Genomic DNA, 15185 nt, shown 5'->3' with positions numbered 1-15185 from the left:
GCATCTCGAAATTTCTTCCTATGACGTGCCGCGTAATGTATCACGTTCATCTTTCTCTCCCTAACATATACGTAGGCCGAGAAATTCTATTTTGAATAACTCGATAAATAATTAAAATAATGTCTAACTAAAAAACCTTTATTTATCAAATCAATAATAACTTCAGATTATTTAATATTGATCCCGTAATAAATTAAAGTAAGTATACTATTTAAACCACTAGTAGTAGGAAACAATGACTATAATCAATCGAAAGATAATAACAAGAGAATTAATAATCAATAAACATCTATACCTTAAACTTGATTAATAAACCGTAATTAACAGACTAAAATAAACTCTATCTAATAACATGGGATCAAATCTCCTTGTTCTAGAAGCTTCTTTCTATGACGCGCCGCGTGACGTGTCGTGTGACGTGCCCCGTTAGTTCTACCCGTTTCTATTTCCGCACTAGTATCTTTCGGCTGTTTATCCATTTAATTAATATTATAAATAAACACTTCTTAATTTTCTTAAATTTATACAGGTAACAGAGAAGTCTCTATCAGATAGCCATTTCGATGGCGGTTCTGCTATTTTGGAAGACAGCCCTGAAAAACCAAGAGATTACAATGAAGGCCAAAACACATACACCATTGTAAGTATCGTTGAAAAAATTTCGCAAATAAAACAGATATTTGCGACCAACCTGCCGTTTTTTGTTATTACTTTAATGTTTAAACCCATTTCTGAAGCTCTTGAGGTTGAGGCATGTCTCGTACTGTGCGCTGTATAAACATTATCAATGCCACATGATCCCAGAAAGGATTTTATCCATTTGCTTAACGTTTGCGATGATATCGCCTTGTGTGGTTTTCTTATACTAATAAAAAGCTTATTTTTGTCACCTCTGATTTCTTTAGTTACCCTGATATATTCTATTATAGTACTTGCCTTACACAGCTCTGGTCTGTTTTCAAAAAAGGGCAGATTCAGCAACGGCTGATAGGCACCTGGCCTAGATGTCTTTATTTTGTCCGGAATTTTTATTTTAAAAATTGTACTATAACTCGATGATATTTTTCACCATAAAATTCTTTCTATGTATAATCCAGATAGTTTTTACAATTATGTAGGTGGTATTAGTAACTATCTAATTGATTGTAAAAAATTCTACCATAATCTGATAGGAATTGTGATTATTCAATTTTCTCCGTGTAGAGTTTTAACTTAGTTTACCTTAAAATATGCAAGTTTCACCAAATTTTCCCTCTTACGTATGAAATATTTTTGAAATTTGTATTTTTATAGGTTGATTTTTTTCCGTCACGATCCATTTTGTCATCAACTAGAATAAGCGCCAACCAATTCTCTGATTCAGCAGAAGTTATGGAACAGGTCTGTCTTGGAAGCTCTAAAAAAAATATTGGAGTGAACAAGAGTAAATTAAGCCAACAAAATCAAACAGAGTCTGGTGAAACAAGGGAAGAAAGTTGTAACGAAAGTTCTGAAGAAGGAGAAACAATGGAAAGAAGCAGTCATGATTTGTCACCCAAAATGCGGTTTATATCTAAATTCAGTACACACGAACAGCGACGATTGAGTGAGACTTATTACCTTCAAGAGACTAGTGGTTCAGACGATGAAAGTGACAGCAGTGATAGCAGCAGTACTTCCATAAATACTGAAGGAGTGTCCGATAAGAGCAATTCTGGATCTTCTGATCTAGATGATTCCGAAATGGAACAATTAATGGAAACCTATGGCAAAATGGCGGAACTCTCCCTTTCAGTATTAAATGACCGTCTCACAAATGCCACTACTCCCATTAGTGGTCTCAATAAAAAATACTCTAACATATATTGTCTCCACCAGACTCCCCCGAGTACAAATAATCACATCTCTCTTTCAATGATAGAAGGAAAAAGAATGTATGTAAGTAAGAAATGTGGACATAAAACCGCAAGTAGAAGAACCACAAAGGAGCATATAGAAGTCAATCATTATAAGTCGTATTTTGTATGTCCCATATGCATGAAGAGCTACAGAAGCTCAGCAAATATGGCATTGCAGCGTCATATAAAATTGTGCATAAGCGTGATTAAGCAATTAATCGAAGAGAAAATAGCTTTATTAAAGAAAAAAAAAAAATTACAATGAATGAATGGATAAATATTACATGAAGCATTTATCAATTATGATTATTGAACATGAATCAAAAAATACTACTCCAATCTAAAGAGTGATAAATAAGATTAGTTTTCCATTGAAGAAGAGAATTAATGGCACTACAAATCATATAGAATCTACATGCAATTTGTAATGCACCATATGATGAAAAAATAAAAGAAAAAGTTAAAATAAATAAATAAAACATAAAATAAATGAATAAACAAAATATAAAAAAATATTATAAAGAGTATTAATAAATTATTATTAATAAATATGAATTAAAAAATACAACTCCAATCTAAAGAGTGATAAATAAGATTAGTTTTCCATTGAAGAAGAGAATTAATGGCACTACAAATCATATAGAATCTACATGCAATTTGTAATGCACCATACGAAGAAAAAATAAAAGAAAAAGTTAAAATAAATAAATAAAACATAAAATAAATGAATAAACAAAATATAAAAAAATATTATAAAGAGTATTAATAAATTATTATCAATAAATATGAATTAAAAAATACAACTCCAATCTAAAGAGTGATAAATAAAAGTTTTCCATTGAAAAAGAGATTTTAATTCCTAAATATCCCAAAATTGTCCAATTCTGTAATCTAATTTGTCTAATTATTGATTCAAAGATTGTCTAATTGTTGGCTCAGCCATTGTCCAATCGTTGGTTTAAAAATTGTCCAATTAATGAATCGAACATTTTCCAATCGTTGACTTAAAAACTATCATTAATAATTGTTGTTCCGCGGATATTGAATACAGAGTATCTTTTGGATATTGTAAAAAGGTCCTGTAGCAAATCTAGTAATTTTTCGAGCATGCTACCGATCAGCAGACAGAAAAACCTTAAGGAATTACGATTTTTTTAGTAACCTGTTCAGGTAAACTATTGTTAATAATTGTTGTTTCGCGGATATTAAATACAGAATATCTGTTTGATTTGCTAGGAAGGTCCTGTAGCAAATTTCCTATTTTTCTTACCATGCTACTAGTCATCACACAGAGAAAACTTAGAAAAAATCAGTTTTTTTGGTAACCTGTTCAGGTAGACTATTGTTAATAATTGTTGTTCTGCGGATATTGAATACAGGATATCTTTTAAAGACGCTAGGAAGGTCCTGTAGTGAATCTAGTAATTTTTCGAGCATGCCAGCGGTCAGCAGACAGAGAAAACTTAGGAAACTACGATTTTATTAGTAGCCTGTTCAGGTAGACTATTGTTAATAATTGTTGTTTCGCGGATATTGAATACAGGATATCTTTTAAATATGCTAGGGAGGTCCCGTAGCGAATCTAGTAATTTTCCGAGCATGCTACCGGTCGGCAGACAGAAAAAACTTAGGAAAAATCAGATTTTTTGGTAACCTGTTCAGGTAAACTATTGTTAATAATTGGTGTTCCGTGGATATTAAATACAGGATATCTTTTTGATATTATAAAAAGGTCCTGTAGCAAATTTCATATTTTGACCATGCTACCGGTCTCACACAGAAAAAACTTAAAACAAATCAGTTTATTTGGTAACCTGTTCAGGTAAACTATTGTTAATAATTGTTATTCCGCGGATATTGGTTACAAGATATCTTTCTGATATTATATGATGGAAAGGTCAGGGTTTTTATTTATATGAAATGAAAAGGCGTATCAATCAATGTTAAATAATAAAGGTTTACTATAAGTTAAGTACACTCTTGGTATGACTACTTTCGAGGAGTCTTTTACACAAAGTGAGCCTCGTGTTCTCTCGAGGCAAGTCGGGAGCTGTCCGCGACAGCCGAGTGCGCGCTACAGCGGCGCTTAGGGAAAGTACATATAGGCGGTATTTTCAACACTCCCTCCCGACTATATCTGGTTTTCCTTACTACATATATATGTCGGATGGGCAGCAGGTAGTTGAGAGGTACTCTTAGTACCATCATTAGTAACACCATTGTTCGTAGACATTTTTATTTAATCAACAAGATATCAGATAAATAACAAAGTAACTATCGTCACACACAAAATTACTCTCGAGGAGATTTCACAATTGATTAAAGTATTACAAATAATTCAAGTATTACAGTATGATTTAAACTAAGATCGAAGTTACACAATAGTAAATATTTACTATAGGCTAAATATTACAATAACTACACTCAAATAATTGTATGGATTATAATACACGCGGTACAGCAGTATTTACTAATTTAATATACAACTCAATTGTAGAGTAAACAAAATATACATGACAGTAAAATTAGACTCGAGAACGAATACACGGTCAGCAGGATACGAGACGCTCTCGACTCAAGCTCAAACAGCAGTGTGACTCTAATTGCACTCTGAACTCCAAAAAAACTACTGTCTTTACCTGAAAGACCCAAAACGAACTCCTCCGTTCTATATTGTACTCTTTTACTATCCTCTGACCGTGGCTACGTTTGGTGAGCAGATGCCACTCCAAGTCTAAGCCTACCGCCATAAAAATATTTTACAACAAGCTTAAAAAAATTCCCAATCCGATTAAGTTGTAAAATATTATTGCTAAATATTGTTGCTTAAATAAAATATAAACTAAAATGTAGTTGGGACTTTCCAAAGTCTCTGGGAAAACCCAGCTATACTTTTATCTCCGACATATATATTACTTTTAATCACATCTTACAACTAGTTTTATAAAATTTAAATCTTTGTACTTCTCAGCTCGGCTATAAATTTATTTATCCCCTCGTTCTGTCCTTGTTTGTCTCCCTTTGCTCAGCTCCACTCGTCTATCTAGGCCACTCGTTTATCTTTTACTGCTCAGATCGGTTACCTGTAAACTTTTAACTTGAATTAATTATCAGTCGTTTCACTCGTCTGGTCTTTATCAGTCGTTCCGTTTGTTATTGTGTCGGTTAATTGTTTGTGTAGTTCAAACGGTAAAGGTTTTGAAAGCAGGTCAGCAACTTGATTTTTGGATGCAATCTATCTAATCTTAACCATACCACGTTCCACACATTCTTTGACATAGTGCTCTCGTACCTCTGTCATGTGTCTCAATTTGTTCCCACCACTCGTTTGTGCACTCGCCTCAGCAGCTTTATTATCACACCATAGCTGCATGGGATAAAATGTTTGGGTCAGGATAGGCTTTAGGGAATTGCTCATTGCCACCAGTTTCTGACTAGCTTCACTCATAGCTACATATTCTGCCTGGCACGTTGATAGAGCAACATAGTTTTGCTTGTGTGACCTCCACGCAATGGTGTCACCAAACAGCTAGATTATAAAACCACTCGTCGTTAGAGAACCTTTACAGTCTGCAAAGCTAGCATCTGAGAAAGCCCGCAAGTTGTCTTGTTTTGCTAAATATGTAAGCCCCAAATTAGCTGTTCTCTTTAGGTATCTAAACACTCGTTTTACCATTTTCCAGTCGTTCTCATTTGGATTGAGCTGATGTCTGCTCAAGACATTTACTGCAAATGAAATATCAGGACGCGTTGCTTCTGCTTAATACAATAAACTTCCTACAGCTTCTCTATACGTCATATTTACACTCGTCTCGGTCTCTCGTATCATTTCATTATTATAGTTTTCCTCTCTAAGTTTTCTCTCTCTGTTAGCAACTTGAGAAGTTACCATGGGAGTTCTTTGGGGATAGGATTCGTTAAACTTAAATTTTTCAAGTATTTTGTCAACATAACGTTTTTGACTAAGATAAAGCATTCTCTTTTCTTTATCTCTTGTAATAGAGATTCCCAAGAATTCCTTTGGTTCGCCTAAATCTGTCATTTTAAATTCACTCATTAAGCTGTCTTTTACATCGTTCAGTTTACACTCGTCGTTACTTGCAATTAGGATGTCGTCTACGTACAGTAGTAGAATTAAAAACTTTTCATCGTTTCGCGAAGTAAATAGACACGGCTCGTTATTACTATTTTCTAAACCGACTTTCCGAGCAACCTCTGTGAATCTTTCGTTCCAACGCTTAGGACTTATTTTTAACCCGTATAACGCTCGTTTAAGTTCACATACTTTATCGTTCTGTTCGTTTTTATTCATTTGAGTTCCTTCCGGGATTTCCATGTAAATCTCTTCGTCAATCGTTCCATTCAGAAAAGCCGTCTTTACGTCTAATTGAGAGATCATCAAGCTATACTTGTTTGCTATTGCTAGAACTGCACGCACTAAAGGTGATCGCGACACCGGTGCATATGTTTCTTTTAGTTCGTAAATATTTCTGTCTTCAAACCCACGAATAACTAACCTTGCTTTGAACTTAGTCACATTGTTACTTTCTATCTTTCGTTTAAACACCCATCGTGAATCAATAATGTTGGCCTTTTGACCGTTACACATCGTTTTGGGTCTTTTGACCACTTCCCACACATCGTTTTCCCTCATTGAATTTAATTCACTTTCGATTGCCTTTCGCCACTGGGTTGCTTCATCGGTTTGCATAGCCTCTTTGTAAGAAGTTGGATCCCGATTTATTTTAGCTAGTAACCCATGATAGATCTTGTCCTCCACATCGTTTATTGTCTGGTCATATTTATCGTTCAGCCTGGTAGTAAATAATATTTTCCCTTCACATTCATTGTCGTTTTCTCGCAATTTAACATTCCTTAAATTTTCACTCGTCATACTGCCACTCGATTCATTCTTTTGTTTATTTATCGGATTTTTACGCGGTCGTCCTCTCTTTCGTTTAATTGGGACTTCTCCCTCCATTTTTAACAATTCATCGCACTCGTTTTTACTATCAGGAAATTCTACGAACCATTTCTCTTTATTAATCTCGTTTTCGTCAACCGGCCAATCTTTTATCTCACACCGTTTCCATTTATCGCCGTAAACCAGTTTCTCGTTAAATCTCACATCGCGACTCTCGTAATATTTGACCTCTTCTGGTTTTATGAATTGATATCCTGTGGGGGTGTAACTCACCATGATAACGCGTCGTCCTTCGAATCGAAATTTGGGTCCCGTTTTACGTTGTAATTTGATATACGCCACGCAGCCAAATCGTCTTAGCTGATTTATATCAAAGTGGTGATTAGGAGCAAATTTGCTCATAGGGGTTATCATTTCGTTTGATTTGTGAGGCGTCGTATTATACGCGTTCACCGCTGCGTTTAGGGCTAAATCCCACATATTTTCTGGCAGTTTTGCATCATACATATATGACCTAACTTTCTTTTGAATCGTTTGATTAAATCTTTCAGACACACCGTTGTGCTCCGGAGTATCTGGACTAGAGCATTGCAGCTCCGCGCCTAGTTTATTTAAAACTTCCCTCGTATATCCTCCCGTAAATTCTGTCCCCTGATCTGACCAGAGATAGCACACCTTCGCGTCTCTCCCTAGCAAGTTCCGTGCACTTTTCACGAATGCTTCAAGGCACAGACCCGTGTCGATTTTATTTTTCATCGGATATGCTATTGCAAGTCTCGAAAAATCGTCTACAAAAACAGAAATGAATCTGTATCCTTTGGGATGTGTAGAAGGACTAATGGGCCCCATCGTATCCGAGTGTATCACTTGCAATGGTTCCGTAGCTCGTTTACGCTTCGTTTTAAACGACAATTTATTGAATTTGGCAATCATACATACCTCGCACTCTAAAATCGAATCATAAAACTCGTGTTCTCTCGTGGCAAGTCGGGAGCTGTCCGCGACAGCCGAGTGCGCGCTACAGCGGCGCACAGGGAAAAATCATACAGACGGTATTTTCAACATTATAAAAAGGTCCTGTAGCAAATCTAGTAATTTTCTGAGCATGCTACCGGTCGGCAGACAGATGAAACGGAGGAAACTTCGATTTTTTTAGTAACCTGTTCAGGTAAACTATTGTTAATAATTGTTGTTCCGCGGATATTAAATAGAGGATATCTTTTTGATATTATAGAAAGGTCCTGTAGCAAATCTAGTTATTTTCCGAGCATGCTACCGGTCGGCAGACAGAGAAAACTTAGGAAACTTCGACTTTCTTAATAACCTCTTCAGGTAAACTATTGTTAATAATTGTTGATTCGCGGATATTGAATACAGGATATCTTTTTAATATTATAGGAAGGTCCTGTAGCGAATTTCCTACTTTTCTTACCATGCTACCAGTCACCACACAGAAAAAAACTTAAAAAAATCAGTCTTTTCGGTAACCTGTTCAAGTAAACTATTGTTAATAATTGTTGATCCGCGGATATTGAATACAGGATATCTTTTTGATATTATAGAAAGGTCCTGTAGCAAATGTCCTATTTTTCTTACCATGCTACCAGTCACCACACAGAAAAAAACTTAGAAATAATCAGTTTTTTTGGTAACCTGTTCAGGTAAACTATTGTTAATAATTGTTGTTCCGCGGATATTAAATAGAGGATATCTTTTTGATATGATAGAAAGATCGTGTAGTAAATCTAGTAATTTTCCGAGCATGCTACCGGTCGGCGGACAGAAAAAACTTAGGAAACTTCGATTTTTTTAGTAACCTGTTCAGGTAAACTATTGTTAATAATTGTTGTTCCGCGGATATTAAATAGAGGATATCTTTTTGATATTGTAGAAAGGTCCGGTAGCAAATCTAGTAATTTTCCAAGCATGCTACCGGTCAGAAGACAGAAAAAACAGTTGCTACTTGCTACTAGCTATTTGCTACTACTAGCATTGTCAAAATTTCGGAAATTTCGGGAAAAAATCATAGAAATGGTCTGGAGTTCTCTGATTATTCTCTTTCATCACAGCATTGTAGCAAATAGTATAAATATTATCGACATAGTTTGAAAATATTAATTTATTTAATGCCGTATGATGGATCGTGGAGATGGATTTGATCTTTGCTACTTGCTACTTGCTACTTGCTACTTGCTACTCGATATTTGCTACTTGCTACTTGCTACTTGCTACTGGCTACTTGTTACCAGTAGCAATTTCAAAATTTCGAAAATATCGGAAAATTATCATAGAAGTGGTCAGGAGTTCTATGATTATTCACTTCCATTATAGCATATTAACAAATAGTATAAATATAATATCCTTAAATTGAAAATATTAATTTATTTAATGCGGTATGATGGGTGGTGGAGATGGATTTGATATTTACTCCTTTCTATTTGCTACTTGCTACTTGATCCTTGTTACTTGCTACTTGCTATTTGCTACTTGCTACTTGCTACTGGCTACTTGCTACTTGCTACCAGTAGCAATTTCAAAATTTCAAAAATATCGGAAAATTATCATAAAAGTGGTCAGGAGTTCTATGATTATTCACTTCCATTATAGCATTTTAGCAAATAGTATAAATATTATCGACATAGTTTGAAAATATTAATTTATTTAATGCCGTATGATGGATGGTGGGGATGGATTTGATATTTGCTCACTGCTACTTGCTACTTGCTACTTTCTACTGGCTACTTGCTACCAGTAGCAATTTCAAAATTTCGAAAATATCGGAAAATTATCATAGAAGTGGTGAGGAGTTCGATGATTATTCACTTTTATTATAGCAGTTTAGCAAATAGTATAAAATATCATCGTCATAATTTGAAATTATTAATTTATTTGATGCGGTATGATAAATGGTGGAGATGGGTTTGATATTTGCTCCTTGCTACTTGCTTCTTGCTACTTGGTACTCGCTACTTGCAACTTGCTACTCGCTACTTGCTAATTCCTACTTGCGAGTTGCTACTTGCTACTTGCTACTTGCTACTTGCTACTCGCTACTTGCTAATTTCTACTTGCTACTTGCTACTTGCTACTTGCTACTTGCTATTAGCTACTACTAGCATTGTCAAAATTTCGGAAATTTCGGGAAAAAATCATAGAAATGGTCTGGAGTTCTCTGATTATTCACTTTCATCACAGCATTGTTGCAAATAGTATAAATATTATCGACATAGTTTGAAAATATTTATTTATTTAATGCCGTATGATGAATTGTGGAGATGGATTTGATCTTTGCTACTTGCTACTTGCTACTTGCTACTCGCTATTTGCCACTTGCTACTTGCTACTTGCTACTGGCTACTTGTTACCAGTAGCAATTTCAAAATTGTGAAAATATCGAAAAATTACCATAGAAGTGATCAGGAGTTCTATGATTATTTACTTCTATTATAGCATATTAACAAATAGTATAAATATAATATCCTTAAATTGAAAATATTAATTTATTTAATGCGGTATGATGGATGGTGAAGATGGATTTGATATTTACTCCTTTCTATTTGCTACTTGTTACTTGCTACTTGCTACATGCTACTTGCTACTTGCTACTGGCTACTTGCTACTTGCTACTGGCTACTTGTTACCAGTAGCAATTTCGAAATTCCGAAAATATCGGAAAATTATCATAGAAGTGATCAGGAGTTCTATGATTATTTACTTCCATTATAGCATATTAACAAATAGTATAAATATAATATCCTTAAATTGAAAATATTAATTTATTTAATGCGGTATGATGGATGGTGGAGATGGATTTGATATTTACTCCTTTCTATTTGCTACTTGCTACTTGCTACTTGCTACTGGCTCCCAGGGGAGAAACCTAACTCCTACTGGGCGCGTCCCCGGGTGGCGGATAGGGGAACGTCCTCACTGGTCGACAGACCAGCGGACAGGGGTGAAATAAAATAGCCCCCGCGGACCAAACGTGGTGCGAGGAGAAGGGAAATCTCCATAATCACCTAGGGGTTGTGACTTGAATAAACACTAATATGAAAAGTCTTGTAGGAGTAAGCCTCGGAAAAACGCCGCTTCCTGGGGACCGCCAGGCGCGTGCACTTGGAGCTGATGCTGAGTGCCGTGAATTGCAAGCCATCAGCGGTGAGTCGCCGAACAGGCGGGCGCTCACCGGGACACCCGAATCAGTTACAGCCGACACGGTAGGGAACCAGGCCGCTAATGCTACTGGAACAGGCATGGAAATGCCCTCAAAAGAGAACGCTACCAAGACTACAGCTGATCTTGTTACGCTTCGCGACGCAGAAATTAGCGGTGAAGATGTTAAGTTAAGCGAGATGCAGGAGTTACTGAAGGATACCCTCTCTACGATACGCTTGAAAAGGACTGTGCCCACGGAAGTCACGCGGGGGGTCAAAGAGGTGGTGGATCTCCTTCATGGGATTCTTACCCACCGTAAGGCGTGGAAAGATGCAAAGCGGAAGCTCTCTTGCGCCGAAACCAAGGAACGCCATTTCTTGGAGACAGAGCTGAAACAACAACAGCTGAAGACTAAAGAGCTCTTAGCTTACCATGAACTGGAGACGCCGACCGTGGGCAGCAGCAAAAAAAGGCCTGCACCTAGCGCTCCCCTGGGGCCTGAAGAGTGTATCGCTACCAAAAAGGATGGATTCGTTAAGGTCTCCGGCAGGAAAAGGAAAAAACCTTCTGCTCTTTCACCGAGAACCCCCCCCCCCCAGTGATTCCTTCGGCCGATGAGAATCAGGTTCCCTCACGAACCGATACTCCACTTCACCGTAAGACTGAGAGGAAAAAGCGTGTACTCGCAAGCAGGACTTGTGCCGTGCTTGGTAAACCCGCTCAGGGTAAAACCTACGCTGAGCTTCTTAAGAGTATAAAAAATAGCGTGGACCCTCATGAACACAAGGTGGAATTCAAAAGCATTCGGAAGACCCGAGACGGCGGCGTCCTACTAGAGCTGGACCGTAACTCAGGCCACTGCCCTAAATTTACCGCCGCTGTTAAGGCTGCTGTTGGTACCAATGGCGCCGTAAAAGATCTCACACCCACGGTCACGGTTGAGATTCGCGACGTGGATGAGACCTCCACGGTGGAAGATGTTCGGACCGCACTGGTTGGCGCCTTAGGAGAAGCTATAAACCTAAGAAGAGTCGGCCTGTCAAAACCATCGGATCGCGGGCAAAGGACAGCCTTCGCCGACATGGATGGGGCAGATGCAGAGAAGCTCCTGACTAGTGGGCGCATCAAGATTGGATGGATGAACTGCAGAATCCGTCTGAGCAAGCAGGTTACTCGCTGCTACCGGTGCCTTAACTTTGGGCACGTATCAAGGTCCTGCAGTGGACCCGACCGAAGTAAGCTCTGCTACAGGTGTGGGACGCCAGGCCACACCGTAGCCTCCTGTAGTGAGCTTCCTCATTGCGTTTTGTGCACTGCTTTAAATGAAGAGGGGTGCAATACCGATCATGTTCTCGGCACTGGAGCATGTGCTGTCTTCCGAAGAGCACTAGCAAGTTTAGCGGACAGCACGAAATGATTCGTTTTGTGCAATGTAACCTGAGAAGAGGGTGGACCGCGCAACACCTCTTACACCAGCATGTCGTTGAGCGTAAGACCGATATATGTGTTATATCGGAGCAGCATAGCAACATTTCGACGACGAGATGGCTTTCAGACCCCTCGGGTACTGCAGCCACCTGGATCGTGAACCCAAGCCTTCGCGTTCTTGACAGTGGGCAGGGTGATGGCTTCGTCTGGGCGAGAATCATGCAGCTTACTCTTGTGAGTTGCTACCTTACTCCTAATGAGCCCATTTCGGAATTCCGCCGTAAATTAGGCAACATTGAGGATATGGCTCGTCAAGTAGCGGGCGAGGTCATTATCGCCGGCGACTTTAACGCCAAGTCGGTGGCCTGGGGCATGTCCTGGGGTGATACTCGTGGATCTGAGGTCATGGATATGATCGCTCGATTAGACCTCACAGTCCTCAACCGTGGCAGCACATCCACATCCAGAAGGTCAGGGTATCGCGAAACCATCATTGACATCACACTTGCTACTGCTGATGTCGCAGCCACTATTACAGGCTGGAAAGTCCTTGAGGACTTCAACGCGAGTGACCATCAGTATATACAGTTTAAGGTTAATAATTTTAGAAAAATTTATTGATATCTGAATTGCTTATAATTTAATTTAATTATTTAGGTACTCTTCGAGAAATAGACAGTATATCGTGAATATATCCTTTGTATCCTGTATGACACCCAAGCGACATCGTTTTTCTAAAGCCGATTTCGAAAACGATGTGGAACTATAATTAACGGTTTTTGAAACATACCGAGTTAATTCAACAGAAATAGATAATCTTACGATTATCATTCAATAAATTGTATCAAATAAACGTTTTTTTTTTTTACTTTAATCAACGCAGCAAACTCACAGACTGAAACTCTATATTGCGCAAAGTCGTTAAACGACATCGCTTTACGTAAAACGATTACAGAAAGCGACGTTTCATTATAACGTTAATAATTTTAGAAAAATTTATTGATATCTGAATTGTTTATATTTTAATTTAATTATTTGGGTACTCTTCGAGAAATAGACAGTATATCGTGAATATATCCTTTATATTCTGTATGACACCCAAGCGACATCGTTTTTCTAAAGACGATTTCGAAAACGATGTCGAACTAAAATTAACGGTTTTTGAAACATACCGAGTTAATTCAACAGAAATAGATAATCTTACGATTATCATTCAATAAATTGTATCAAATAAACGTTTTTTTTTTTTACTTTAATCAACGCAGCAAACTCACAGACTGAAACTCTATATTGCGCAAAGTCGTTAAACGACATCGCTTTACGTAAAACGTTAAAGAATATCTTCATAGATTATTTCCATCATATAATTTTGATATTAACAATAACAATAAACATTTTATTGGGAAAGGGAATTCATCTCCTTATCTAGAAACAGATTTTCTCCAACAATACATGGGATCGAACGCAATATCATTCGACGAAGCTAAAATCAATAATATATTTTATAGAATATCAGGTAAAAATAAAGATACACAGTTTTGTAACAGTTTTCTCTATTGTAAAAACGTATGCTTTGGAAACATTGAAAATATTATAGAATTTGAAGTAAATAATGAAAAACTTAATGGAGTAATAGTAAGAAGATGGAAGCAAACGAAAAACGTTTTGCATACTGAATATTTGAAGCAAATAGAATTAACATCTGATACAATTTTTGTACCAAGCCATGAGATAATCGGACCTTCAATTGTTGTGTATGATTCAGAATATTATAAATACATTGTAAGATTACCTAATGTTTGGGAAAGTGATTAAAATTAGGTCGAATTTTCTAGATTGTATATGAATCTTACATGGAAAAAAAGTAAGCAAAAATTACTATGCGACAAGTCTCCCGAAACCAATGATAAGATCAGATATCTTTTACTTTTAGCATAAGTTAAAAATTAATATTCGATAGGTGATAGATACAAACACAGTAAAAAATACAAACGCTTAGTAATTCTTAATATACGATAGCATATTTTACTCATGGAGTAATACTTTTTTACTTTTGTCAAAAGTAAAAGCAATTGAATCCCAATAAAGGTTTCGGGTTACTTTCCGCATTGTAATTTTTCTACTTAATTTTCCCATGTACTTATTTTCATAATTAAGAATATCAGTGCTAGAAAAAATAGGTATCAAATTACTTAAAACACACGAAAATATATTGTGATAAATTTTTGTGAATGAATAATGAATTATATCGTAATCAAAGTAACTTCTAAATTAATCATTTTGCTGAACATTATTACTTTAATGAAAAAGCTTAGTTGGTAGGATCGTTATTCAAAACAATTCAAAACGATTCAACTTTAATTTTTATATTTATATAAGATACAAATTCATTATTGAGTGAATCGTATTGTTTAATAAGGGAACATTGAGTTAACGTTGTTAAAACTATAAATGTTAATCTGATCTCGCTTTTGGAATAACAACATTGTTTTGAATATATACAACGTGTAAATGTATGCTTTGGTGTCAATTTTGGAAATTCATAAACAAGGAATTTAATTATGTTAAACATAAAAGAAGTTATGTATTAATTAAATTGATAAAAGTTATTATCTGAGCTTTTTGTAATAAATTTATCAATAAATGAAAGTAAAAAAATAAATTTTTGGTATAGTTCATTTTAAGTGTGAAATCAACATGTTACGTTTAATTATCTTCTCCTGTACCCTGATTGAAAAAAATTGATTAAATTCATAATAAGTGTGGATCTATGCATCAGTCGATTTGAATAGTTTGAAAAG

The 15185-nt window shown here is 36.4% G+C and overlaps 1 protein-coding gene across 3 annotated transcripts in view; it reads left to right on the top strand.

The window, feature by feature from the left end:
- Positions 1–2593, top strand: part of LOC103570454 (uncharacterized) — a 117043-nt gene extending 114450 nt beyond the window's left edge. For all 3 annotated transcript variants that reach the window (XM_053741321.1, XM_053741322.1, XM_053741320.1), the window contains 2 exons: positions 530–640; positions 1294–2593. In XM_053741321.1, the coding sequence (XP_053597296.1) occupies positions 530–640; positions 1294–2142 (960 nt within the window). In that variant the 3' untranslated portion in view covers positions 2143–2593. The remainder of the gene's footprint in view (positions 1–529; positions 641–1293) is intronic.
- The last annotated feature ends 12592 nt before the right edge of the window (positions 2594–15185 follow it).

This window comes from Microplitis demolitor, chromosome 8 (assembly GCF_026212275.2).
Source record: "Microplitis demolitor isolate Queensland-Clemson2020A chromosome 8, iyMicDemo2.1a, whole genome shotgun sequence".
NCBI classification, from domain to species: domain Eukaryota; kingdom Metazoa; phylum Arthropoda; class Insecta; order Hymenoptera; family Braconidae; genus Microplitis; species Microplitis demolitor.
Note: the sequence above shows the minus strand (reverse complement) of the source record. Positions and strands in the feature narration are given on the sequence as shown.